The sequence below is a fragment of the Halichoeres trimaculatus genome, unplaced genomic scaffold (genome assembly GCF_033239565.1).
Source record: "Halichoeres trimaculatus isolate MK-OKI-2021-1 unplaced genomic scaffold, fHalTri1.1 fHalTri1_scaffold_21, whole genome shotgun sequence".
Taxonomy (NCBI): Eukaryota; Metazoa; Chordata; class Actinopteri; order Labriformes; family Labridae; genus Halichoeres; species Halichoeres trimaculatus.
Genome location: NW_027437199.1, coordinates 8,654,493 through 8,681,744, shown reverse-complemented (window position 1 = coordinate 8,681,744; position 27,252 = coordinate 8,654,493). Strand labels below are relative to the sequence as shown.

The window sequence follows — 27,252 nt, the reverse complement described above, 5'->3', positions numbered from 1 at the left end:
CTTTAAAGGCCATGGTTTATGATTTCAGTGAACACCAATTATTTTCTTTTATTTCAGATGTGTTGTGTAAGTTTTCTTTTTCCTGGTTGTTTTATCTGAGTTCTTAAAGCAGTCATGTAAATATGGAAATCCATCATTTGAAGAGAATATTCTGAGTGAATGACGTAGCACTGGAAAAAGCTGCCCTAATTTTAGCACAGTTTTCACACATATAATCTCAGACAAAAACAAGACCATTGTTACTTTTATGTTAATTTTATTGCAATTCATGGGGGACATTACAAAGACATGCACATAAATGAGCATCAAAAAAATCTTGAGTCCAACATGAACCCAGAAAGCATAATTTACCATGCAGGATATGGACTGTTTGTAACCTCTCCACCCTCACTTTTAGAACCAACACAGAAACCTGGTGAATTGTGTGAGTTATTCTAAAAGGTTGACACATTCATTTATCCAACATTTAGATGTACTTGTTTAATTTTTTTTTAGCCATGTATAAGTTCTGACACATCACAAACACAAAACTTTAGTTTATACATTCTTTTTCTTTTCTTTTGTACTCCCAGAAATAAATCATCACCTTCAATAGGCACCACCAACTATTAACATGGAAAACTGTATGTTACTGTTATATTGTATACTGGATGTTTTTACACACATGTATTTGTCAAAGAGAGAACCAAAACACTGCTGACATGCGTCTGAGCTGAAACAGAATCGTAAAACACAAATGGGTGACAAAGAAGTGGATTTTTTTTTAAATCTATGGTTACAAGCTCCAAAACTGCACACAGCATGCCACACCACAGAACAGTAAACCCCTCCCTCACACCCACACAACCCTCCATCATCTGTCCAATCCATCCTCAGGCCGCTGACCTCAGTGGGTGAGAGAAAAGGGTCAATTTTGGGGGCAGTTGTCTGCAAAGCTCAAGTGTCTCATTTGCACTCTGTCCAATTTTACTTCTCCTGCTCGACAATCTTATGCTCGTTCATGTATTTGTCAATCAGGTGCAGGGGCACTCCGCGTTGCATGAGCTCGTAGAAGGTGAAGCCTCCTGAGCGGGAAGAGGGAAAACAAAACCATTATAATATTGCCAGAGGAACACATGCAGATGTGGAGAGGTGAGGAAAGGTAAGAAGCTAGAGAGCAAGAGGCGGATTAAGCAGAATGAAAGGAGGAGAGTCTTATGAGTTTATAATAAAAGAGAGTGAAAAGAAAGGAGAAAGTTGGTAGGGACAGCTCATATACGCAGTGCACACCCACACCCTATAGCTGCTCAGGCTTGTGGCAGCAAAGCTCTTCCCACTGATATACAATGCAGAGCTGACATGTTTGCCAAATCAGACATTAGTGAAGCATTTGCTGTTTTACAAAGCAAAACTATTCAGGTACTTAGACCAATATAAACAAAAACGTATAAAAAACTATAGCTATGCAGTACTAAAAGTGAAATATAATGTATCAGAACTTAAAGGCACAAAAGTATCTAGTATGAAGTTAACAGTATGACTATTACTGGTGAAATTCCATTTGCCCCAGGTTTAATAGTAGATGTGAAATTGCCAACGGGGTGTCTCTTTTAAGAGTACTTTCTGTGTCAGGTTCCTTGTAGTCCTGTGAGGAGTATAACTTCCACCAAGCAGGTCATGGGATACAACAGAATACAACAACAAAAGACAAGTATTGAGAGTTAGTATACTCTGTACTCTGTGCTATTCTTTTAGCAGCAAAAAGCTTTATAAATGTCTTGTGCATAACACTCAGTCCCAGCCTCCCCAGGTGCTGCTCTGGAGTATTCAGCATGTGTTAGCAAGTTAACAAAACATTTTACTCACCTTTTCTTGCAGAGGTAGTCTTTGAAATCACACCATACCAAAAATATGGCAGTCAAATATAACATTCAAAACAGGGTTAATGTATTCAGCCAGCTGAGCAGAACTGAGAATAATTTGGGCAGAAGCTGTCATGCCAGCCTAGTGTCATCATTTCACTAATGCCAGATTTCACGCCTTTTTATTTACTTTTGAGTCTGAGCAAGAGAAGCTGACTTTCCAATGAGAAAAGCGAGGTTACAAGCTGGCTGAAAGATGCATAATGAATGACATAAGCTTCATATGCCAAATCCATATGAAAGCTTACCTTATGTGAGAACATACATTCACAATTCTTGAGTTTGGACTGGGGGAGAGAAGAGAAGAGGGGTTAACATAATGTTTACATGGAGTTATATGCGTACCAGGGAATACAGTTGAATTATTACTGATCTCTTATATGAGGAGTTAACTGTGGGGCACTGGAATCTGTGCAGAGAAATTGAAGACAACACAAACACCACGGCTCTACATGTTAATACTGTGTGTGGGTGTGGTGTGTCGAGATGATGGATAAGATGGCTGGAACATGGGAGGGGATAAACCTGTACATGTGGTGGTGATGGAATATAGTCACCAGATATTATGTGCACTGCACACAGTGATGAACAGGTTATTATTGTGTCACCATTTCAGTTTATCTATTTGGAAAATGATGTCATTACACAAGCTGTTCATAAAGTCACATTTAGCCATGTTTTAACCCAAGTGAAGACCCAAACGAGAAAAACAGCTCACCACTTCTCCCACATTGCATCCTGGGATGTGCAACTGATTTAATGGTTGGTCAAATAGAGATTTATAATTTGACTATCCAATTTGTCTAAAACTTGGAAGCACAGAAAAAAGTCCTAACATTAATATCATGGCTAATCACAAGATGGCAAAGTCTGCAGGTGAATTTCGTCAAACTGCAGAACTAGCACCATCACAGCCTGCTTGTAGGTTAATAAGGTCAAAATGCCTTTTCTTGTTATACAATGTTCCAGTCAAGTGGTTATACACTAGTGTAACCACACACAGCCTCCACAGAACCACAGAATACAAGAAAAAATAATAGATAGCACGCACAGACACTTTACCCCAAATTAGAAAACGTTATGCTAACATTTAACGTTAGCATAAGTGACCAAATTAGCCCTTGCATCTAACATTAGCTTGGTTAGCATATTCTGAATTTGTACTTTCCCATTCAAGAAAACTGAAGAACTACTTCATTCAACTAATTCATGAAGACATTGAAAAATAACTTTAATGTACATTTTCTTCTACTTGTCAGAGAATTTTAAGCTGTACTGCTATTTTAAATGTAACAGCTAGAAATGCTGCAGTGACTTTTTCATTAAAAGCTCAAGCTTGGAATGGGTCTTGGTTTTTCTTAGTAATATATCTTTTTTTGCTTGATGGTGATAACCCTTTTACCAAGTTCTCACAAAAAATGATTTATGAACAGCTTGTGTACCCTAACCTACATACTTACCTGTCCATGGCCTGTGTGGTCAGCCCTTCAGTAGACTGTAACACACATTTCAAACAAAACAATACCCCAGTGAAGCTGGTTTCCCAAAGCTGACTCTACTATGAAAAGGGCTCACTCTCCTGCTTTTAGTGTCATACTTGAACTTTCATTAGTACCAACAAAATCAAGAAATGAAACTACAGAGGCTTTGGAAAACCAGATTCAGGTAAACAGCTTGTCCTCTCATCCTTACTGACCTTTGACCTCCAGTTTGCAGTCCACTTGGGCCTCTCCGAGATCGTTGATAGCCTTGCAGGTGTACATGCCTCCGTCGTAGGGGCTGGGCTTCCTGATCTCCAGAGTACATACTCCCTGGTTGCTAAACATACGGTAGCGTGGGTCGTCAAGGATGACGATCTTATTCTTCATCCATATCACTTTGGGCTGCGTTAGGACAACAGAAACATCAGTACATGGATACAAATGTGTATTCCAAATTATGGATTGCCAAAAAATGGAAAAGGTTTTCCTCTTCCCCTTTTCTACTCATAACTACGACCAGGCTTTTATCTGTGAAGAGATGCATCACACTGTCTACGTCATCAAAGGCATCATCTGTATATTTACAGATCTATGGATACCAGCCACATGGGGCAATAAGGCATTAGTCACAACTCATTTGCCCTTATTTTTTTTTTTTTTTAAAGTTCACCTCAGTTGTCATTTTTCCTGTACTTCTGTAGTAATTTTTTAGTATGATATCGTTTTTACCAGTTCAAAAGGTAGCCAAAATTATTACGATTATTCCCAGTTTTCCAAAAACTTGTCCTGACTCTTGCTGAATTCTGTCTTTCAAATGTTCTTTTGTTGATCGAGGCAGAGATTTACCAACATAAACTGCACATTTACCTGTTTTATTTAATGTATATTCTGTACTTTTACCTGCATCCTCCCACCTACCCTTGGGTTGGCACGAACACTACAATTGAGAGTAGCATTGTAACCAGCGATGGCGAACGTGTTGATCAGCGGTTGCGTGAACTTTGGCGCCTCCTTGAAGTCATGGTCGTTGAAGTCATGTGTTTTCACCTGTAAGCCTGTGGGGGTAAGGGTAAAGGAATGGGGTTGTGCATGATACTGGTGCTGAGCGGTATCATGTGGGGAAATCCCTATGTGATGAGGGAAAGACAATGCGTTCTGGTTTATCATCGGCTGAGTATACGACACCACTGTTCAAGGGTCTGTCAGTCATAGCCCGACCCCTTTAATCTTTCAAAATGAGGCTGTAAACTCAGGCTCGCTTTAGGGTGGAAAACATCACTGACAGTACCTTTCAGATAACACCTGTGAAAGACATGGTCACAAAATGAAGCAGACATTTTCAACATAAGAAATCTAAGTGATTTGTTCCAAAGTTTGTACTTTGGAAACATTTTCCCTCATCAGGAGTTTTAAGGAATGGTCACACACAAACATTCAAATCAGTCAGTGTTACCTTCCTTGACGATAAGGGCACTCTTCTTGGTTTGAGTGGCATCTTCACTTAAGCCGCACATATTCTCTGAGTAGATCCTGAAAAAGTACTCATTCCCAACTACCAGTTCTGTGATGGTGATACAGGTGCGATGGTAGTGCTCGATGCATGTGTACCATTCCTATAAAGCAAATAACAGTGCATTAGTAGGAATATTAAAATGCTTTGTTTGCTAATTTTTGTGATCATTTCACTGTTGATTGATCTTCTACCATTGTCTTCTTGTCTGCTTTTTGAATGGTGTAGCCTGTGATTGGAGCATTTCCATTGTCTTTTGGAGGAGTCCAGACCAGAGCCACGTTACCGCCCCAAACATCTTCAATCGTCACACTCTGAGGAGGCCCAGGTAGGTCTAACAACCAGAGAATAGATTCTCGCAATAATACAATCCATTGGTGTAGTTTTTTTCACAAAATAAGCGTAGAATGAGACAAGAAATCTGGTGCTCAACCCGATCACTCACCTACTATTTGGATATCAATAATGGCTGTGTCCACATGGTTTTCAACTTGCACAGTCATCTCATACTTCCCAGAGTGGCTGCGTTCTGCTTTACGGATGAAGATGATGCTGTCACAGTCTGTGTTGCGGATGCTTACGTGTGTTGGCTCGATGGGCTTGCCTTCTTTCAGCCAGGTGACTTTTGGTCTGGGTTTGCCCTTCACATATCATACAGACTTTATTACACTTCTGAGAGTTGCAGTGAATATATCAGAGATTCAGAAATTTCTTACCATGAATGGCACTACAAGGTTGACTGCCTCACCAACTCTTCGAGTGTATGTTTGCTTCAAGTGTCGGGGGACTCTGATTTTGGGGGGTTCTGAAGTGGAGACCAAAAGATATTTGAGTGAAACCTGATTTGAGATACCTGTTTTTTAAAGATCACTATTTTGTTATTTTAAAAGAAGGTTCAACAACAGTTTTCAAAGCTCACCAATCACTTCTTTGACTAAGATGGAGTGCTGAAGAGACCGAGGAGCACTGGCCCCAGCAGCATTGATGGCCCTGACTCGAACTAAGATTTTAGACCCTGGAGTCAGCCCAGTGATGGTGTACTTGGTCTTCTCTGTCAGCTCCTTGTTGGATACTATCCAATCATTACCTGTTAGAAAAGTAATAATTGCGGACATTTTAGGGATAGACAAGCTCTCAATATTTCAGAGATAAATGTCCATCTTTTTGCATTATGACAGCTGCATTTTAGCTCTTGCAACATGATAAAGCCATAAACACTTCTCCTCAGAAAAGGTAAGTCCACATGGTGTGTCCTCACTTCCCCCCTTTGGAAAAGTCAAAAACAACCCAGTCCATTTGGATCATTGGGGATTAAAAGTTGCCTCACCTCCCTCTATGCAGTACTCCACTAAGTATCCATCCAGACCAGCGGCACCGATGGTTTCTGGAGGACGCCACTTCACGGTCACGGTGGTATCAGTAACATCGTCAACAACAAGCATGGTGGGCTCACTGGTCACAGCTGAGTGAAGGTAAAGGTTTTAGGGATTAGAAGGCTCATAGTCACCATTCCTCCGTTGTTCTCCAACAATGGGTATGAACCAGATCGGAAAACATCCATTTTGGCAAGTCAGGACCACAGGATCGAGGCGCCTCATCCCCAAGCTGGTATGCTATCAATCTCCATTTCAGATCTCATTAACTCCCACTCTTGCCTTCTATTCTTGTATTCTGAATCATATCTAACTCCTATTGAACCCTCTGACAGACCTGATCTCCTAAACCTCTAATCCCCAGATGATTTGGCAGCCGTTATAAAGACATATTTAATATCTTCTAAAGCTCCTGCGTGTCTGTTGGAGGTCAGAGTCAGAATGCTTGGGATGGTGGGGTCTAGGGAGGAACAGCTGTGCTGACGGGTTACCAAGTGTAGATCACACACGCACTGCCAGTGGCCCACTCTTTGAAATTTCCTCCACTATTATGAAACAGCTAGTAGATCAACTGAAACCATAAGGCTGTCCTAGTCATAGAGATCCTATCATGGAGATTTTTGAGCTACTCACCTAGAGGAGTAAAGGCTTTGGATGGCTCACTGGGCTTGGACACACCGATGGCATTGACTGCAAAGATTCGCACTTCATATGGAACTCCTTCAATCATCTTCTTGGGTTCAAATGAGGTTTCTTTGATCAGGTCGAAGTTCAGTCTCATCCATCTGGAACTTTGTTTCTTCTTTCTCTCAATGAAGTAGCCTTTGGAGGAAAATTTGAAGCTTTTTTTTTTTAACTATAACACATAAATTTAATCACAAGTTGTAAGATTGTAAGATGCATTTACCTAATATTGGTGACCCTCCGTCGTATTTTGGGGGTTCCCATGTCATTGAACACCAATCTCCACCCACCTCTGGGACCAAAGGAGCCTCTGGAGGGTCTGGGATGTCTGTAAACCACAGATATGCCCATACAGCACTGAACAAGATTTTATAGACACACTTAATTTATCTTTTGTTTTGTTTTGTTTTGTGATCACTTACCAACAACCTTGATTTTGACGCTGGCTGTGGCCTCACCAGCCTCATTCTGCAGTACTATCTTGTAGTTACCCGTGTCCTCCCGCTCAGTTATGTCGATTGTCAGGCTTGTCTGGTCACCGTAAGTTTCAGCTCGGACACGATTTCCAGACTCAAGAATTACCTTGAAAAAATGGAAAATCTGTTACTTCCAGATATCATCTAAAGCATAAAGATGGTAGAATCAAATTTTTATTGTATTGTCAAAAAATATCAATTGTCAAGATACAGATCTGAACCAGAAACTTGCAGACTCTTGGCTGAGAGTCAGAGATAAGTTGGGAAAACTAACCCTGGTTATGGATTTTTGGGTCATGCCTTATCCTTGTAGACATGAAAGACTGAAACTCACCCTTTCCCCTTTCATCCATACCACCCTGGGTGCTGGCTCTCCACTGATGGGGATCTCCAAGCGTAGTTTGTTTCCTGCAACTATTGTCACAGTGTTGTCTGGGAAGTTCAAGCTATCCAAATGCACTCTTGGGGGGTCTGCAGAAAGTTCAGTCAAATAATAAAAAAAAGATAAATAATAATAAAAAAAACACAAGCAACATGGGCTTTAAATTATCTAAACAAATTAATTATAGGTTGTGTACCAATGATATGAACTTTGGCAGAAAGGCTCTGAGAATATCCTTCAGGTACAAACGTGTAATCTCCTGTGTCATGGAGAGAGCTGGTCTCAATTTCAAGACGATGGACCCTGGAAAACCAAAATAATTTTGGTTAGGACCTGTATGGAGTCCTGTTTTCTGTATTTAACAGAGCTTTGGGAAAGTCACACACTTGTTTCTATGTATAATGTTGATGCGGTCATTGGGCTGGATCAGCTGTCCATTCCTGTACCAGCGACCTGGGACATTGCCTGGGTAAATCTCACAGTGCAACTTGAGGGGTTGACCAAGCATCACTTTCACATCTTGTAGGTCCTGGTAAATTTTCAGCGGTTTCACTAATTTGAAATAGAATGAACAACAGCAAGTTAAATTAATTCATTGGAAAACATGAAAACAAACAAACAAATGGTTAAAGAAGGCTAAAACACTACATACAGTCAACCTGTACTTGAGCCTCAGATGTGCCACCACTGGCCATGATGGAGTATGTCCCAGTGTCTTCCCTGGAAGCGTCATCAATTACCAGGAAGTGTTTCGTTCCTTCACACTTAACTCTGTATCTGGAGCGTACGCCTGTTGGAACTTCTACACCATTCTTCATCCTGAGGGGAAAAAATAGAAATACAAAAATAGTGTTGATAGAAACTGACTGTTCATAAAAACACTACAAAAAGAGTCTTACCATTTGACTTGAGCGCCTTCCTCTGACACTTCACACTCCAGCTCAATCCTCTCATTCACTGTGGTCTTCACTGGTTCAATACCTTTTACTATTTTCACTGGCAACTCTGTAAGATGAGAGAGGACGGCAAAGTTTAACAAGGATTACAAATAAACTGCATATTTTCACATTTCAAAGGTGAATTAAGATACCTTTCACGAACAGCTCTGTAGAGCATTTCTCATCTCCTGCGGCTACAGAATATGCTGCGTCATCATTCATGGTGCAGTTGTTGATGACCATGATTCTTTGTGTGCCCTTATGCTCAAAAATATACCTAAACAGGGAGTCCAAGCATCATATCTTTGGTCACTTAAACAAAACATGAGTCGAAAAAGAACAGAGAGCTAAGAAAACCCAAGGAGTTTAAGCCCAAAAATGTACATTACTGTTGACAGATGAAGTATTTCAGCATCCTTACAGAACTTAACATGCTTCAGATGCACTTCACCAATGCAAAGTTTCGGCTAGAATAACGGGCAACACCACACCAAAACTCTGACATGAATGGATAACTGTTTGCATGGATGGACTTACTTCCTTTGACTAAGGGTCAGCAGTGGAGCCGGGATAGGGCCGGAGCACAGAGGATGTACGGGAGGGGATTATAGCAGACAGGAAGGAGCACCATGATGTGACAAACACACAAATACAGAGAGACATCATGCCAGGGGGGGTACATGTTGTTAACAATCATGTAAAAAGTCAGAGGAGGAGAGAAAGAGAAAAAGAAAGAGGGAGGAATGTGTTGGTAGTGGAGTCTTCTGAACAGGGAGCCTTGGCGTAAATGCCACAGGAGACCAAAACCAGAAAACAGCAATAACCTCCCAGATGGCTTTAACTTTGCATGGCTTTGGATGCTGCTTTGGCTCTATCCATTGTCTTCAATAAAGATAAAGATAGTCGGATAATTCCAAAAATACAATTTTGTCATCTTAATATGTATTATACTGTTCTATTTTGTTTGAGGGACTCATGGTGTCAACACCCGATATGTATTTATTTCAAATTTAAATGCAGATAATGCTATTGGGTAGCAAAAATAGCAAATTGAAGCAACCTAAATAAACATAGTAACTACTAAACCGTTCATAACTACGAGTTGGTTGAAGGGATAGTATCATTTTTTGAGGTGCCATTGTACAAGGTTAATGTCAGCTGTAAGTGTATAACCCATGGTTTAGCCAAGCTAACAATAGACCAGTATGGAACTGTAATGGAGGCTAGGCTTCACATTGCTACAGGCAGGTTACATCAGTGAAATAATTAAGCTTATTTTGAGAACTTTTGACTTAAACACTGATGTCTGTGTACATTGCACTATAGTGATGTTTGGAAATGACGTTTTTTTTCTAGTTAATTAAACACGGACAAACTGACTAAAGGTAATAAAGATCTCAGGAATCTGTCAAAATTGAGCACAATTTGTTGGTAGATGATTTGTAAATAAATTATTTGAAAGTGGTTTACCATTAACAGAGCTAGCACCACCAACCTTCAGTCTTTTCCACAGGTTAGCGTCAATGCCTGTACTGGGTACACATTGATCTGATCAAGAGGTTATCTGCCATTTAACCAAACAGTTATGCTAAGCTACGAGATGCTATCTGTGCTTGTTTACATACAAATAGATAAGCGCGGAAGCATAAAGACAGGCACCATTGAACTGATGGCTGAACCCTGGCTGGTGGCAGGCGGCTGCACTACATTTTGGGCCTACAAGAAAAATATTAGGGATTTCCTCAATCAACAGTTAGGTCTACATGAAACTCAGACGTTTCATTCATTTTTTTCTCACATTATGTATCCATATAAAATTTGCCAGCTATTCAATTGTTTGCAAAGCCAGACTTAGTTAAAGACCTGTGAAGGAGGTACCACCTTTTTCCTGTGCAAAGGAGGACACATAAAGAAGTTAATGGCAATTAAAGACAACAGTCTACATCATACGACGTGTTTACACCCAAATGTAGCTCAGGGGCAGTTTACTTAGCCCGTCAAGTGTCTCTAAAATGTGTGTGATGACTAGTTAAAGCCACATTAGGGTCGAGAGAATGTTATTTGATCACTGGCAATGGTTCACAGTAGAGTGGACTGGACTCTAAGGTGAAGGAAGTCTTAAGGCTGTGTGAATGCACTAGAGGTTCTTTGTTATTAAACACTTTTCCATAAGGGAAAATTTCTGTTTTTTTTTTGGCTTTATGTGAACCATTGTTTTTCATTGGTGACATAATGAAAACACGTAACACCAGACGACTGGTAAAGAGGTTGATACCACAAATGAAACGCATTTTTAGAATTAAAATGATTTTCATTTGTGCGGTGTTGAAGGGAAGAAGACAGAAGATAGGCTGAAGAAATACCAGTCACATACTTTGGAGAGGGTCGGATTTCTTGTCCGTTCTTGTACCACTTCAGATCGACTGTTGGGTCTGCCAGGTCGACCACCAATCGGATCTTTCCACCTTTATCCACTTGATATGCTGGATCCAGTTTCTTCGCAAAAGCTTTGAAAGGATTAAAACATGGATCCTTGTTTCTCTCTTGGCACAGTATTTATCAGCTGTCAAGCTTCAGGTCAACGCTGACTTACCTTCGCTTTTCTTCTCCTCTTTTGGGATCTTCTTCATCCTCCTCAGCAGACCTCTCAGATCTGTTATGCCATACATAAAGGCAATCTTCTCATACTGATCTGGTCTTGCATTCTTCAGGATCTCCCACACATCAACCTCAGGGGTGTCATCTTGCTGTTTGTGCTCCCTAGTTGCGTCCAATATGAGGGGACAATGTCAGGGTAAAGTCATAGGCAGGTGTTTGCAACATGTCTCGAGGAACAGCTTCTTCAAGAGGGAACTGTTTGAACTGCCAGTGGGATTAGAAAATCACTATTAAGCTGTACGACAATTGCTACAACATTTTGTTTGTGATATTTTTGATTTTGATGTCCCAAATTCTTGTCTAGTGTTCCTCAAGACATGTCACACAAAGGGACGGGCATGTTGAGCTGAGTGCTGCCATCATCTCTCAAGTCAAATATTAACGTCAAAGGAGCAGAAGCACTATTAGCTTAAAACACAGGGGTGCTGTATTGTTTGCTTACAAAGTTAATATATGGATGCAGTTTTTTTTTTGTATACTACCAGAATGATAAGTTTCTGTGAGGAATCTTTAGCTGCAGCATTATTGGGACAAACAAATGCAAACAAGACCATCAGCGACAAACCTGACTGTTTCCTTATGGTAATTTTCCACAGGAGAGGTGTCAGTTTAGTAAAATGAAAAAAAAAACTGCCCGTTTCACATTTTTCACGGCAATTGTACACAAAAGTAATGCCACTGAATGTTAAAAGATAGCAAGAGCAAATGTTAGAAAACACCTGTACGCAAAAGTTAGACTCAGTGTCATGTGTTTGCGAAAATCCAGCATAATGCATAATCAACAAAAACATTACAACCCAGATGGCGATTGTTCACATCACTTCCTATGTTGAGTAAACATCATCATTTTTTTTTAGATTTACATTTTTGAGAGATACAGCCATGCACATTTCTGTATTTAGAAAAAAAAGGGTTTCTTTTTCATCATTTATGGCTTACTTTTTTAGCCATTTATGTAGGTAGTGTGGACGTAAGTGTCAACATTATATTAAAGTTTGGGATATGAGGGTTGTATTGATGTATCACAAAAGTTTTATGCAAAAAATGAAGCTACAGCATGTAAAAATTAAAAAAAATGCCTTGGCAAACTTGTTATGGTAGGTTGTAAAGGTTAAGTCACAATAATGTTTGGAGACCTACAGTCAGAAAGATGAAAACATATAGTGAAGAACTACAATAATACACAAGCTGACACAACGATAAAGGAGTATAGTGAGAAAAATAGCATCAATAATGATCATAGAACATTTTTTTCTGTAATTAAATGTTATGCAACATGCAGAGATTAAAGAGTAGCCTGCAACGAAGCTTTTTAGCTGTTTCACATTATTCAATGTTTTTCTTATTCCTTGTCCAAACTCAGGCCCATCCCTTTGCTTGCTGTTGATTTGAGTGACCACTTCACAGATGCTCTGACACTGTTAGATCATGAAAAGGTTTCCAGGACTTGTTAGATCTGTGAGATGTATGTTAAAAACACGTCGCCCTTGACATGAATGTATCCACTGATGCATGAAAAGAACATTCAGTCAGCCCTTTCCTTCAAAGACATTTTCTCAAATGTCAGAAAGGTTTGGTGTAAATAGCGTAAACTTTACTCCACTCTCTGTCTCTGTTTCTCATGTGTTTATTTTCAGGCAATTACATAAAAAGCTGAAATAAACATAGTTGATATGCCTTTTACTTCTAGGCTGAGATAAAATGAGAATGTAGTGATAACACTATTTTACAGCATCATTTCCTCATGGCCCACAAGCACACCAATCATGATCCAAAATGGTGCACTCTGCCTCATAAATGTGTCCTTTCTGATGGACACTTTATGATTTGAGGTCCATTTCCATCATGAATATGTGTTGGTAGAGCAGGTTGGGAATGCTGCTTTCAAATGAAGTGTTACCGAACTACAGTAGGCCAACACTCTTGCTTGTCCAATTCCTAGAGCTACAAGTCATGCTGGGGATTCTCCAGGATTACTCACCCGCAGTAAGGTCTAATCATTTAAAAACCTATAGGTTTTTCTTTACTAACCTTTGATTTCTGAATATGTAGGGGAGAGAAGAGACAAGCCCACAATAAGCGTGTAATTTAACTGGTGAACAGTGCCACTGCCAAGGACTGTTTGTGCTCACACCACAAAGTTACACTGAATGATATGAAAAAAGTGTAAGGTATTTATTTTGAGCCAAATCAATAAATTTAGTTAGGGTTTTCAAAGTTCTGTGGGTTTAAGTTGAAAAGCGCAGTATAAGATAATTTGCACCAAAATTTGCACTGGAATTTGCGCCAAAACTTTCGGCCCTAATTTTTGCTCCTTCTCAGTCAAAACTCTTAAAATGCTCATCGTACACTTATTTTTAAAGGCTTTATTACATTTTCTGTAGAATCAGTGTCTTTGCCATGAATCTTGACCCACCATTCTTAAATCTAAGAAATCATAATTTTTCATGTGTTTTTCTTTTTTTTTTCTCAGGTTGAAAAAACCCTAAGACAGTTTTCTGTACATTTTTGGCTTAATTTGAAATCATAATTATAAACATCTTATATAGCTGGTCAGATCAAACGAATAACTAACCAGATGCCTTTACGTCACTTCTGCAAAAGAAAACTGCAAAATCTGTCAATTAAAGAAAAAAATTGAAACGCTTTAATTTTTCAATCAGATAGCGTGACTTCTAATTTTTTCCTTAATAGTCAAAGCATGGTTTCTTGATTTGTTTGATCATCAGTGTCAGACTTTGAAAACCCCTTGTGTAGTATGATATTGTATTTACATATGTGTACCTTTGTGTCTTACAGTAACCTACAAATCAAATGTTTATTGTTGATGAAAAACTTGTGGAAAAAAGCACATCCATAAAAAGGGCTCAAAAACTGAAAAAGGACAAAATCCACCCAGAGTGGGGATGTGATTCTCACCTATGTTTAAGGAGACCACTAAAGTCAAGCTCTCCTGCATCCTCTTGTCCTTCACTGCTGTTGTTAACAGGGAGAGATTAATGGAGATTTAATGAGACTTGAAACAGTTATAAAACAATGCTAACAGAGCAACACAAAGCAAGCTCAGAAGTCAATCGATGTATTAGCTTGAAGCTAACATATGATTGGTCCTTATACAAAATATCTGCTTCCTTTTTTGTCTTTTCCAGATAAAGACATAAAATTTGTTTTGTTTTTTTTGTATAAGACACTGAGCGGTCCGGAGTAATATTGCCAGAGTAATGTTGAAGCAACAGTACTGAGGGGCAATACTGATAGACCATGATGCTTTGTGTTGCTTTTAGGACACATTGTTTGAAGGGAGATTTAAAAGGCAAGAGTTGGCCTTTGTTTACACATCAGGTTGGCTGGTTGATTTGTAATTACCTTTCAGAAAGGTTAATGACATCATAACAACCATCTTGTCACGCTTACAAAAACATTGCTTAAAGATGAAATGTTCATCATTCTCATGTTGATGTTTTCTTCTTTCTATATTATTTTATTAGTATCAGTAATTTGCCAGAGATCCTAATTTTCAGCTGCAAAAAAGGAAATGCTGTTCTCCTGCATACTAAATTCATGTGTTGACTCCATGGCATTATCAACATGTCTGCATCACACACTCCTTTCTTTACCTTCTTTTGAAAGCTGATCGAATATCAATATTCTGTGAGCCCTGTCCAGCCTCTGTAAGACAGTAACAACACATATGTTCTGTCTATGTTTCGTGGACATGTCAGAATGAAGTGAATGTGCTTTGATGCTCTAGCAAACCTTTCACTTCCAAGTCAAAGGAGCAGCTGTCAAATTTGTCCTTGTAGGTGACTTCACACCTGTAGTTTCCAGCATAGTTTTCTTTGGCTTTGATGATATGCATCTCAAATGTGTGGATCTGCAGGAAGTAATACATTGGTAAGGAGATAACCAACTACCAGCATGTGACTGTGAGTGAGTGCTCAGTTAGGTAGGTGCTTTACTGTGCGGTACCTTGGTTTGGCGGTCAAAGGTCTCCTTCAGCTGTAAGTGCTTCCCTGTCTTGCTGGCCAGGTCCATCCATTTCCCTTTAAACCACTTGACAGTTGGTTTGCGGAGGAGATCTTTGGCCTCCACTTTGGCAATAAAGGTGATATCTCCGCCTTTTGATCAAACAGCCCAAAGTCCAATCAATAAACCACTGACTTAAGAAATTAGTTTCATTTAATAGTGTTTACTGCTTATACCTGGTTAGCAAAGTTAAGTATGACGGCAGAGAAAGATATGGAAATAGCTAGCTTTAATTGGATTGGGGCTTTCCTTGTTAGCCTGCTAACACATGATGTCTTGTACTTACTTAATTTTGTTTTACAAGGGGGTAATCAGACAACTTGTTGGTTTGTAAGTTTTTTTGGTGCTGATAAGGAAATATTATAACTTTCTTTGAAGAAAGCTCATAATTCCAGTCCTTAAGTTAAGCTGAGCTAAACTGGACCAAAATGAGCTCAGTGGAGCTAAGCTAAGATGGTCTGAATGACTTCTGACTTGAGCAAAATATTTACCAATTGACATTTGCAAGTGGTATCAATACTGTCACTACGAACTCCAACAAAAGAGCCCAGAAATATAAAATGACAAGCGATGTTAAGCTCAGAGGAAGTGTTGAGAATTGTTTCTTTTTATTTAGCTTATTTCAGGCTACCCCAAAGCAAGAGATTATCTGCTTAAGCTAGCTAGCAATGTGGGGATGAGTCAGCACATTTTTTAGGCAAAACATAAAAGGGACAAAGTCTCATCTAAATTTGAAATGGCAGTAAGAATAAACACAAAGACCCTGAAAACTCATATTAGTGTCTAAAAATTATTGCTTTGACTATTTTTTTTAACCTAGCACCTTTAACTCTTCTGTCACTCACCTACAGTCATAGAGGCACTCTGGGGACTCTCAATCAGCAGGGTGGACCGTGGAGGAGTGTCAACAGGCTTCTCCAGTTCCTCGGGGGGCTGGCCCTCTCCAAGTGACCACACTGGTCAGTTAAAGGAAACAAAACATGACGAAGTGTTCTACACTACCAATCTTCAAGAACAAAATGCCAATACATTTAAAAAAAAGTCATACACCCACCTTTTGCTTTTGATCTGAAAGTTTTAGCCTTACTGTACCAAAAAAGAGTAATACAGATGGACGGACAAAACTTCTCACTTTCAACAACCAACACTCATACAGCAGCAGAGTACAAGCTTTTTGCAACATGGAAAGCATGAAAGAGACAACATAAAACACAAAAAGGTACATATTCAGCAACTTGTACTGCATATTCGCTGTTCCAGTCCTTGCGGTGGGAGGCCTGAACGTGGATGCGCTCTGCAGGTTTTTTATTTTTTTTCCTTTTTTTGGAGATATCATCCTGAATTATTCTAACTACTAGCAAGGCTATAACCAGTAATGATACAACAGAAGAAACAATTCAATTATCTTCCTTGACTGTTTAAAAAAAATGACAAAGTTACTACATGATTTTATTTTTCGACTATCATTTTATTACCTGAGTCTTTTCTCCCCATTTCTGGCAAAGGGACGCTATCATCTAAACAAAGACAGAGAGAAATTTACAGCATATTGTGAAAAATAGTACTGTAAAGTCCACTGAAGCAAGCACACACTCATAAAAAGTAAAAGCAACAAGCAACAACAGATATGCAAGCATTTTTTTCAAGGAATTCTGATACAAAGGTCAGATTTCAAAAGCAAATCTTTGCTCTTTGTGTGTTACACTTTGATGACGTTAAGATGAAAAGATGGCTGATCAGAATCCCATATGTAATCACATAAATATAAATTTATGTGTACAGAAAATGAAAAAGCATGACAATGTGATCAATGAAAGTTTGAGAAACATTTGGAGTTTTGGGATGGTGTGGCAATATGTTTGCGTAGATAATTTGAACATCTTTGTTTCTTTATCTCAAAGATAACTTCTAACCACACAAAAATATCGACACATAAACATGTTCTTTAACATGTTTCCAACTTTCAGACGGTCTGTAATTCTACACTTCAGAAATCTACTGGTTTGTTTCTAAAATGGTGTGATTGGATTTGATAGAGGAATCTTACTAGGCAGCTCAATTGAGAGTTTCTTGAGTGTACTGGCTTCTTCTGTGAAAAAAAGCACAATTATCATTGCGATTAATCAGGTTAAACATCTGCTCTCCGTAGTTTGGTCTCAGAAATTGTCACATATAATTGATTTCAATATAAATCTGCACAAAAATTGAAAAAAAAAACAAACAGTCTTAAGTTGTCGGTGAATTCACTAATTTGCTACCTTATGCAGACTTGAATTAGTTGAAGACAAACACAGCAGGCACACATTTAGCCTAGCTTATAGTACAAGGGCTAAACACAGAGGGAAATGTAGCTTAGCTTAAACAGCACAATATCAAAATTAAACATAACCTAGCTAAAACTTTAGTAGATCTGTGTATCTGGTACGTCCTGGCTGGTTAACAAGGCAGAGCTATTGAGATTTTTGTCCTTTTTTTTCAATTTTATGCAAGCTTCTCTTCTGGTGTGGCCTCTTGCCATAGAGCTAAGCTAAATATGCAGGTTTGTACTCAGCTGGCTAGCTGACACCAAGATATGGCATTGATAATAAGAAAGCAAATTAGTGAATTTTTGAGTCAATTTTACAATATTGAATAGATGTACATGTATATAAAGAAAACGGAAGTTTATCAACATAAAAGGAAAGGCATATTCCCAGAGAAGTTTGGTACACAACGTTACCCACTTGTTAGCATGATTTATTCCCTGGGAAGAGTCCAATCAGAGGTAAATTTAAAACTTGAAATTGTAAAATTTCAGTCATGATGTGAATCATGACCATGATTTAAAGCTACAGTTTTTGATTGACTTTTATTTGTTCCAATCGAATTGTCCTGGTAGATACAAACAACTTGTTCAAAAGCATTCCCTTTTAGTTGATTGACAAGATTTTTGAAACAATTTTCCACAGTGATGTTCTGTCTGTGTGTATGCATATGTACATAGGCAACCCTGTATGTATTTAGTATACATAACATAGACATAAGAAAGGAAGAAAGTGTTCACAACCATACCTTTATTTGAGATCAGTAAATAAAGGTTGGTGTGCTTGTGAGAAATCTGCGTGTTAAAATCACACTTTTGCTGCGAGTATGTCAGTGCACAGACATGCATAATGTTATCTTTGATGAAAAGAATATTTTTTCTACTGTGAGGTAGATTTAAAGGAATGTCTTCTGCTACTGTACCAGGAGACTGGGCTACATCACCTGTGAAATTCAGATCCACATTTCAAATCAAAAAATTGAACTGGCAAATTATGAAAACAAAATATCTTTCGATACCAAATGTAACCGACGGGCTATCACTTTATATTCAAGAGCCTTTCTAACATCTTCCAAAGTAGGTAGGGGTTGTTTTTATTTATTATGGGCCATCTTCAAAGGGTAAAGTAAAGTGTATTAGAGCGTAGTAAGGGTTGCTCAGGGTACCAACCTGGTTGAGGAGTTGGGGATGGGGTTGTGGCTGCAGCATCATCATCATCTGCAATAAAGGGTTCATTGACAAAAAGACCCACCTAACATACAGCTCCATTGGCAGGCCAACAAGACACAAGACTGGCAGGCCAAAAAGCCCTTCGGATACATGCGGGACAAGACTTGACTGGATGGAACATGACATGCAGCTCTCAAACAGGAAGGATAAGACCAACATCTCAAATGATGACTCGACTTTTAATCTTTTAGGCCCTAGATGCTATATGTTTGACCAGTAAAACAAAAGTAAAGCGTAATGAAGGCTTTGTGCAAGCTTTTCAAGCTGCAGAAACACAAGCACAAGCTCTCTCATAACTGAGTGTGCAAACACACAGAGGTAACATAGAAATCAAACTCTATCAGCAGCTGCAAATCATATTTGCAGGAGTTGCCCATGACCAAGCAAACAAACACCAGAACACTTCAAAGAATCACCGTTCTTATATTTGATACTGAGTGAATACAAAAATAAGGGGAAACCTTGGATCTTGTGGAGTCTATGTGGATATTTCGTTTGTCTTTTATGTTCAAATGATTTTGGATTGTGAATTGAATTTGATGACTCACCTTGCAGACAAACTGCATCACCATCAGTTTGCCATTTCAGGATTGAATGAGTAATTTATCCATTAGTCCTTATTTATTAGTTTCTATTAGTTTCTGTTGCTTTAAACATCTGGAAACTCTGACACTGCACCCATAGTCCTCAGGTATAGGTGTGTTGTTTTCTTTGAAGTCTGCATGCAGTTTTTGCAATAAAAAATATCAAGACATGACTTAAGGCTGCAAGCAAAGTACGTAGTATCATTAGCTGAAAATTGAACAAACTTTCATATGAAATAAAAGCAAATTGTTTTTTCATGCTGCTGTGCCATGTAGTGTGCAACCTAAGTGACAAGTGAGATGATTAATGCTGCTTTCTAGACATACAAGGGGTAAGCATGCGTTTTCAGAGAGACATGGGACCGAGGTTTAAGAGACATACTTACCAGTTGGCAGGGCAGGGCTAGAGCCCTCTCCCTTGTCAGTAGTGTTACTGGACTCCGATTGCTTTTTTACCCCAACCTTGACAGGCTGTGTTTGGTTAAAGCCGTTTTCAGTGGGGCTGGGCTCTTGAACTACTACTGCCTCGGTGGGGCTGGGCTCTTGAACTACCACAGCCTTAGGGGGACTGGGCTCTTGAACTACCACTGCCTCTTTGGGACATGGCTCCTTAACTACCACAGCCTCAGGGGGACAGGGCTCTTGAGCTACCACAGCCTCAGGGGGACTGGGCTCCTGAGCTACCACAGCTTCAGGGGGACTGGGCTCCTGAGCTACCACAGCCTCGGTAGGACTGGACTCCTGAACCATCACAGCTTCGGTAGGACTGGGTTCCTGAACCAACCCAGCTTCGGTAGGACTGGGCTCCTGAACCACCACAGCCTCAGTAGGACTGGGCTCCTGAACTACCACAGCCTCGGTAGGACTGGGTTCCTGAGCCACTGCAGCCTCGACAGGACATGGTTCCTGAACTACCATAGCCTCGGTGGGACTGGGTTTCTGGGCCACCACAGCCTGAACTGGCTCAAGCTCTGCTGGCTCTGGTTGCTTCCCATCAGTCTCTACTGGCTCTTGCCCCTCTGCTACTGCCTCTGTATAGCAAACAAAGCGCCAAGCTGGAGCAGCAAGCACCAAGCAAGACAGCCTTGCAAGATAATGCTTGTATAAATACTAAATGACAAGATAACAACAATGCTGATTGGTGAAATTGGATTCAAGGCTTTCAAACAATTACTCCTAACATTAAATGCTAACATACTACAGATCCCATAATCAGTTGGTTTCATCCTCTTAGCACATCAAGGCAAATTTCATGGCAATGGATCCAATTGTTCTTGACTGTTTGAGTCACAGTGGTAGACGGTCTAATTAACTGGTTGTATGCACCAATTCAGCATCATTATCTAGCCACTGCATATCTATACTGTAAAGTGATCAAGGAGGAAGGGATGTACCGACTCCAGTAGTATGTATGAAATTATCTGATTGCTTGTACCATTAAATTTAGACTGATAGCCTTTCACCATAGCCAACACAGTCAGTGAAACCCAACTTCCTTAATCCCTCAATAGCCTGCTGTATGATGACTTGACATGTCATACAGTTACACAAATACAACAACAGACCCAGCAGAACTTAGTGACAGCACTAAGCGCCTAGGCATTTGCATGTTAAACAACACAGGCATGCAGATATTTGCATTGCAATTGGGTTGGTTGCCTAACAGATAACCTTATAAGCTTTTTCTGTGAACATTCAATGTGATCTAAAGTCATACCTACACAAGAAAAGTGCGGTTTCAGGCCTCTCAGAGTGAATTAAGTAAAAAGAAAACTGTGTGGGCACACACCAACCAACACGTGATGTAAGAGTGATGTGCAAAGAATCAAACACTCTGATCCAAGTGGAATGGGGCATCAGGGTTACCCACCTGGGGGTGGTGAAACCTCCAGGGAAATCTCAGGTAGAGGCAGGGCACCATTAGTGTCTGGAGCAACACTTTCTGAGCATGTGACAAATATAGCAGTGGATGGAACAGCTGCTTTTTAAAAAGCACAAAGCTTCAGCATCTGCAATGCCTCTCTCAGTCTCCCACTCAAACCAACATACATAAAACACACAAACATGTTGAACTTCACAAAATATAGACTCACCCACATCCAGGGAATTCACATTTTGTTATGATCAACTGTTTAATTTTCAACAGTTCTCTAATTTGATACAACAGAATCCTCACTGAAAATTTCCTTTGGACTACTATGTTGCAAATATTGTATGAAATGTGCTGTTAATATGTTGAAATTAGGATAATGCAAACATCATTATTGTTGAAATGCATGTCTGTAATCACACACCAATTAAATAGTACCAAGGCTAAAGGTCACCCCGTACTTTTTACTTCCAACAAGGTGTTGTGGTGTCTTGACTGCGCATACTTATTGTGCAAGCATCAACAAGTAGGGTTCATATAATAACCACCGCAACATTTGCTGAAAGTGTCGTGCATTGTCAGGCAGTGTTTTAAAGTTATCTCTCAACGTCAGTATTATCATTTTCGCTTGCATCGGTAAAAACAGGAGTTGGACCTAAAATGGCTTCACTTGATAGTGTAATGCAAGTTCTCTTGAACCAAAGAAATAGAGTTGAGATTTTGGGAATAAAGTTGGACCTCTGAGGTGGAATAAAGTTGGGATGGAAGTTATGCTTAAGTACAGTTTTCATAAATAATTGGAGACTTTGAGGTCATCAGCTCATTTTTGTATCAGACTCTGAAGGGATTGTGCAAAAATGTTGTTTTTCTCTTGAGGTAGCCTGGAACCTCCTTCCCAGTTGGATAATTCTGACATTTTGACCTTCTGAGTGGCTGGTTGTTTTCTGCTTCAACAAGGGTTTGATTAAATCTTTGTTGTGGAAACAGTGGTGAAAGTTTATCTCCACCATTAGAGTCAAGAATTGCTGGTAAATACCCAGTATGCTATCCCGTTCAAGTCAATGCTTTGGGAAATAGTCAAAAACACCAAATCTTGTTGCGGCGAGTTCATGTGTATTTTGTGATGAGTTACATTTTAACTTACCTGCCTAACACTGGAGATGACACTGGGATCAATCATGTGCCAGTGTACCTCTGAGAACGTACTGGCTACCTCTTTAGTTCAGAGAAATAATTTCCATAATGAGCTGTAACTTTTGACAGAAATGCCCAAAAAAGCCAAGCTCCCCCTTTGGTCCTGTTGGAGCCTCAAGATGCTGCAACTCCAAGGTCAAACCCCAGTGCTGGCACAGAGCCAATTGCATGCCAGCACCTTGCTCACATGGGGCGGCCAGGGCGTCAGCTGAATCAACAAAAGAGGATCAGCTGGCTGGCTGGAGGAATGTCAGGGATGCTGACAGCTTGGTCTTGCTACAGACTGCTTTGGGTCATGGCAGCGTGTCCATACTGCCGACTATTGGCTTCACATTTACACTCCAATGCAAATGTGTTTGCACATTCACGCCGAGTTCAGAGTTGTAATCGTCATGTTACATGTGTAGACATGCACTGCTTTAACCTGTGAACTTTAGAGCAAACATATGGTGTACACTTTAACACATGTATGCTCTTCTTGCAGTGCCATGCTGGTGTTCTCTTGAGGGCTATACCTATGTTTCAAAGAAAATGTGACAAATGTTTGTTTGCGTTTGCCTTTACATTGAGCAGCTCTAATCTGCCAGACCATGAGGTGACAGGGAGAGATTACATGTCTAAAGCTGTCCACTCACCTTCTGGCTGGCCGTTTGGCGTCTCATCTAAAGAAAAGAAAAGAACATCACTATCAAAGTCTGATGGGATTATGTCTTTGATGCAATCAACACAACAAAGTCATACAAACAATTCTTTTTGTTTGTGCACATTGACATCACGGCTAAGCCATATCATCTTTGAGTGGAATGTCTGGCTCCTTGTTTTCAGACACCATGTGGTCTTAACTGATTATGAAGAAGCCCCCATGACACACCATTTGTTTGCCCTTTGCCTTGTCTAGACTAAAACTAATGGAAGGGGGCACTGTCAAAGACACATGTCTTGATAAGACTTTTAGAACCTGGAAAAGGACTCATCGCAAAGCCTCAACAGAGCAAAGCATCTATACCACAGTTAGCTTCCATCACTCACAAAAAATAACCTCTTTTCATAGTGGGTAAGTGGATCAAAAGTCACAAGAGGTTGTTGGGTACTTATGCGCATTTCAGACTAATCATGAAGTATCTTGAATAGCTTTCCCTCAGATAACTTTGAATTTGCTGAAAGTAAGCTTCACAGTAAAATTTCAGAGTAGCCTCCAAAGCTGCCATCCATCTTTCCCAATAAACCACAATCAAGGGGATGCTTTGCTCACAAGAACCAGTTACTCCCAGAATGCTAAATATAAAGTTTTAACCATGGAAACGTGTGATAACATAAAATAAACAAGTTGTAAAGGTGCTAGGGCATTGCAATAAATTGGGCAAAAACATTTCCACTGCAATGTCTTTTCTCTAGAATCTTCACCCTACAGTCACAGAAAAATACAAACAAGGCAAACCATCCAATTGCCTTGTTACATATGATACTAGTGTTAAATTTTGCTGTGGTATCTCTGACATGCTTAGCAACAAAGCCAATCAACACTGCTTAAAATAACTCAGAAAGTTTGAATAAAATAAGCCAAAATGGTATGGTACAGCATGCAACCAACAGATTCACAGAAGGGGGCTGTAAGGGTTCTTAATGCTGGTTGCCCCCAGCATAAAATGAGATTAAGAAGCAGCAGCAGATGAAGAAGACTCAGTAACCAGCTAGCTAGCAAACCTGTTCCTCAATGTGTGGCTACTACTGCAGTGCAAATAATGTTGGCAAGATAGAGTTTCCGTCATGGGGCTGGTTATGTGGATAAAACAACTTTAAAATTGTAAAGTCTACAAAGTGACATGTCACTCTACTGCTGGTTTGCCTTCCTTGAGTAAACTGATAGCATAGTTTTGTACTTTTTCCAAAGTTTTCCAAAAATACCGCCCTGATAATGTTTTTAACAGCCCTCGTCTCCCATTGCTCCTTACCTTCAGATAACCCCCCATTTTGTAATGATTGCCTCTAAGCATGCCCTGTCAAATTTAGCCATACTCCTGCCTCACTTCAAAACAATGCGCACTGGCCACTCAGCCACAATCCTGTAATGTCACATCATAGGGCTGAGAATTGCATCTCTGTCTCATCAACATTGAGATAATGAGACTGGAGAAAGGTTTTGTTTTACCTCTGAGGACTCCCAGTGCAGCTGACAGGGCTGCAGGTATTTTCAGCTGTTGCCCCTGCTGGCGTGCAGACAGAAGGGCTCATACAGACTTCAGCGTGAGCCAATCTACCAGCAGCTTTATTTTTCCTAACATAGACCTTATTGCTTTAATAAACATGGGCCTTGTTGTGGTTCCTTATTTTTATCTGACCTCTTGGCTATGGTTGTTCCAGTCCCACAGTGACTTTAATGGGGAACTTCCACGAGACTTTGAGTGTCTAATGAAAGGTGAGAGCTGCACTTGAGTGCCAATTACCTGCTGACAGGCTTTCCCTCTGTGTCTGACCATGGGTTCGATTTATGAGGTGGTATTGTGTAACTCGAAGCCATAGAAGACCGAGCCCAGGGAGAGTGATGTGACTTGTTGACAGTAAATACCATGAGGTGAAGACATGGGCTTGTGTATGACTGAAACCTCAAGCTGAGTAGCAGCAAGGACAGCACTGAAAGGCTTCTGGGCACAAGGTCAGAGGTTTAATGGAGAGGTTTCTGATCCATCCTGATGTGAGGGTGGCAGGGAGCGATGTCTGTTTCGGTGTGGCACAAGGAGAGGAGGAGGGGTTGGAGGGACATGGCAGGAAACAAGGGATGGGGATTAAAAGTGTGCTCATTCTGAACTATTCCAGGGACAAGAATCCCGGTCCCCAAGAGATCTGTGGGCCACTCAGCCAGCCCGCCATCTCTGGTTCGGACTTTTTAAAGGCTTGAGAGTGGGTTGTCTAAAACAACAGTGCTGGCCTCCTTCTCCTCAGCTGTTCAGATTCATTTTAAGAACAATACTTTTCTACCCTCATTTATCGACTGCTCTCAGCTATGGGGCTATTTATGGATAGTGTTTGTTGCAGACTGGAATCTGCTGCCTCTATTCCCCTCAGCTTTGTCTCTGCGGGGATCAGGGATGTTTATAGTAGTGGATGAACACACTGGAGGCAACTGGGATGCATACTATCAAAATTGCATGAGGATAAAGACCAACCTGGGCATCACAAATCTCAGGAGCTCCGACTGTGGTGAACTTAAACTCTTATTAACTGCCAATGAGCAGGCAGAAGATTTGGTTAACACTGGGGCAAGGAATTTGGGATTTCAGAGCATATCACTGCTAAAAAGGATCTCTATAAACCAAATCTGGGGAAAGGGAAAGGAAAGTCTTCCTAAAATGCTCACAAATCCCCAAAATCCCAATTCTTAGAAATAGGTGTCTCATGTGCACATAATTGTTCCCATGTGCAAATCGTGTCCAGTGAGTCAGCAACAATTGAGACAGATCAATGGCCCACAGGAGGATAAAAAGTTCAACAACTTGTATCCACTCTTGCCATGAAGGCTTCCAAGATCTTAACAAAATGTTCCATCTTCTCTACATGGTCATGTCTGGGTTGACGGCAGACCCCTAAAGAGCTGAGCTAATGGGAAGGGTGGGAGTAATACCATATCGTAATGACAGACAAGGGCGGATTAGAAGGGAATGTTGATGGACAGACACGGCGGTACAGATGAGTGGCGCTGTGGTTTGAAGAAGACGATAGGACAGGGAATGGGTTAAGATGTCATTTGTCATTGAATACGGAGCTAACTTTTGTGTAGTTGAAAGGTATTAGGACCATCCACGCTCCCATTAATCATGCAAAAGACGACCCCTATCTGGTTAACATTTATCCTCTTTCAGCCCAGCCCTCGCTGGCTCCATTGCCATCACATCATCTTTCACAGGTCTTTACTTGTGTCCGACATGGCACTCATCAACATTCCTCCTCTACGATTCATCATGGTGTCTTTCTCCTGATGGATAACTGGGAACAATCCAGTATGCCAACCCCCCTGGCAACAATAGTACATGCTCATAAACCTCAAATCTTCTCCTACCCCCCCGGGATGGTAGAAACGCATGCATCAGTAATACAATACCGCTGTCAAAGTCACTTTGAGGATTCCTCTGAACAAGCTGGCAGATGAACTAAAAAGTGATGGAGCAAATATCAACTGATCCTGCTCCCTTTGAACAGAGACTGCAAAGTATCATACATTTAAAAAAATATTTTTGTTTTTGCCTTTTGTTTTACAATTCAGCCTCAATAACTTTTATACTAAGAAATCACTGGGTAGAAGAAAACTATTTCAGATATTTAGTGTGATTGTTACACAGCTACCTCCAGACGATTGCTACATGGTAATCCCATCATTGCTACCGAGGCTCCTACCTTTCTTTGTGGGCTCTGGCATCTTGAGCCGTGTCCCAAGAAAACTTCCAAGGAGTCAAAAAGTGCAGGAAGATAAGGTAGGTGCCTTCAGGGTAATGTGACTCTACAGGAGGCCAGGTAAGGCGGCCAGGTGGTCCAGGAAGGGAAGTGATGATAGGACAGTAGAAGAGGAAAAAATCTCTGGGACCCCTTGAACCAGAGTGATGGGAGATGAGGAGGGCACGGGGAAACCGTTTGGAAATTTCAGTGGGGGA

The 27,252-nt window shown here is 40.3% G+C and overlaps 1 protein-coding gene across 4 annotated transcripts; it reads right to left on the bottom strand.

Annotated features, from left to right (window-relative positions):
- Positions 1 to 326: 326 nt before the first annotated feature.
- On the bottom strand, positions 327 to 27,252 carry mybpc1 (myosin binding protein C1). Of its 4 annotated transcripts, none has more exons than XM_074698759.1 (32): positions 26,999 to 27,252; positions 23,245 to 23,271; positions 21,416 to 21,487; positions 18,902 to 18,949; positions 17,477 to 17,518; positions 16,905 to 16,946; positions 16,275 to 16,385; positions 15,373 to 15,521; positions 15,160 to 15,277; positions 15,021 to 15,072; positions 14,323 to 14,379; positions 11,339 to 11,505; positions 11,120 to 11,252; positions 8,898 to 9,022; positions 8,707 to 8,812; positions 8,460 to 8,626; positions 8,194 to 8,359; positions 8,004 to 8,110; positions 7,760 to 7,896; positions 7,372 to 7,531; positions 7,173 to 7,277; positions 6,899 to 7,087; positions 6,220 to 6,354; positions 5,812 to 5,979; positions 5,609 to 5,697; positions 5,338 to 5,533; positions 5,087 to 5,226; positions 4,836 to 4,995; positions 4,301 to 4,437; positions 3,598 to 3,784; positions 2,150 to 2,188; positions 327 to 1,064 (listed from the first exon to the last, which is right to left on the bottom strand). In XM_074698759.1, the coding sequence occupies exons 1-31, from the start codon at positions 27,018 to 27,020 to the stop codon at positions 2,169 to 2,171; spliced, it is 3,534 nt and encodes a 1,177-aa protein (XP_074554860.1). In that variant the 5' UTR covers positions 27,021 to 27,252; the 3' UTR covers positions 327 to 1,064; positions 2,150 to 2,168. The 4 variants fall into 4 exon arrangements, with proteins under 4 accessions (XP_074554860.1, XP_074554861.1, XP_074554863.1 ...); XM_074698760.1 differs by having other exon boundaries at positions 14,323 to 14,376; XM_074698762.1 differs by lacking the exon at positions 18,902 to 18,949.

Coding starts and splice junctions, on each gene's coding strand:
- mybpc1 (XM_074698759.1), bottom strand. CDS start 27,020: ATGCCAGAGCCCACAAAGAAAG. Junction 9,023..11,119: donor GAAATCCGACCCTCTCCAAA/GTATGTGACTGG, acceptor CTCCCTGTTTAG/GTATATTTTTGAGCATAAGG. Junction 6,355..6,898: donor CAAAGCCTTTACTCCTCTAG/GTGAGTAGCTCA, acceptor ACCTTCACTCAG/CTGTGACCAGTGAGCCCACC.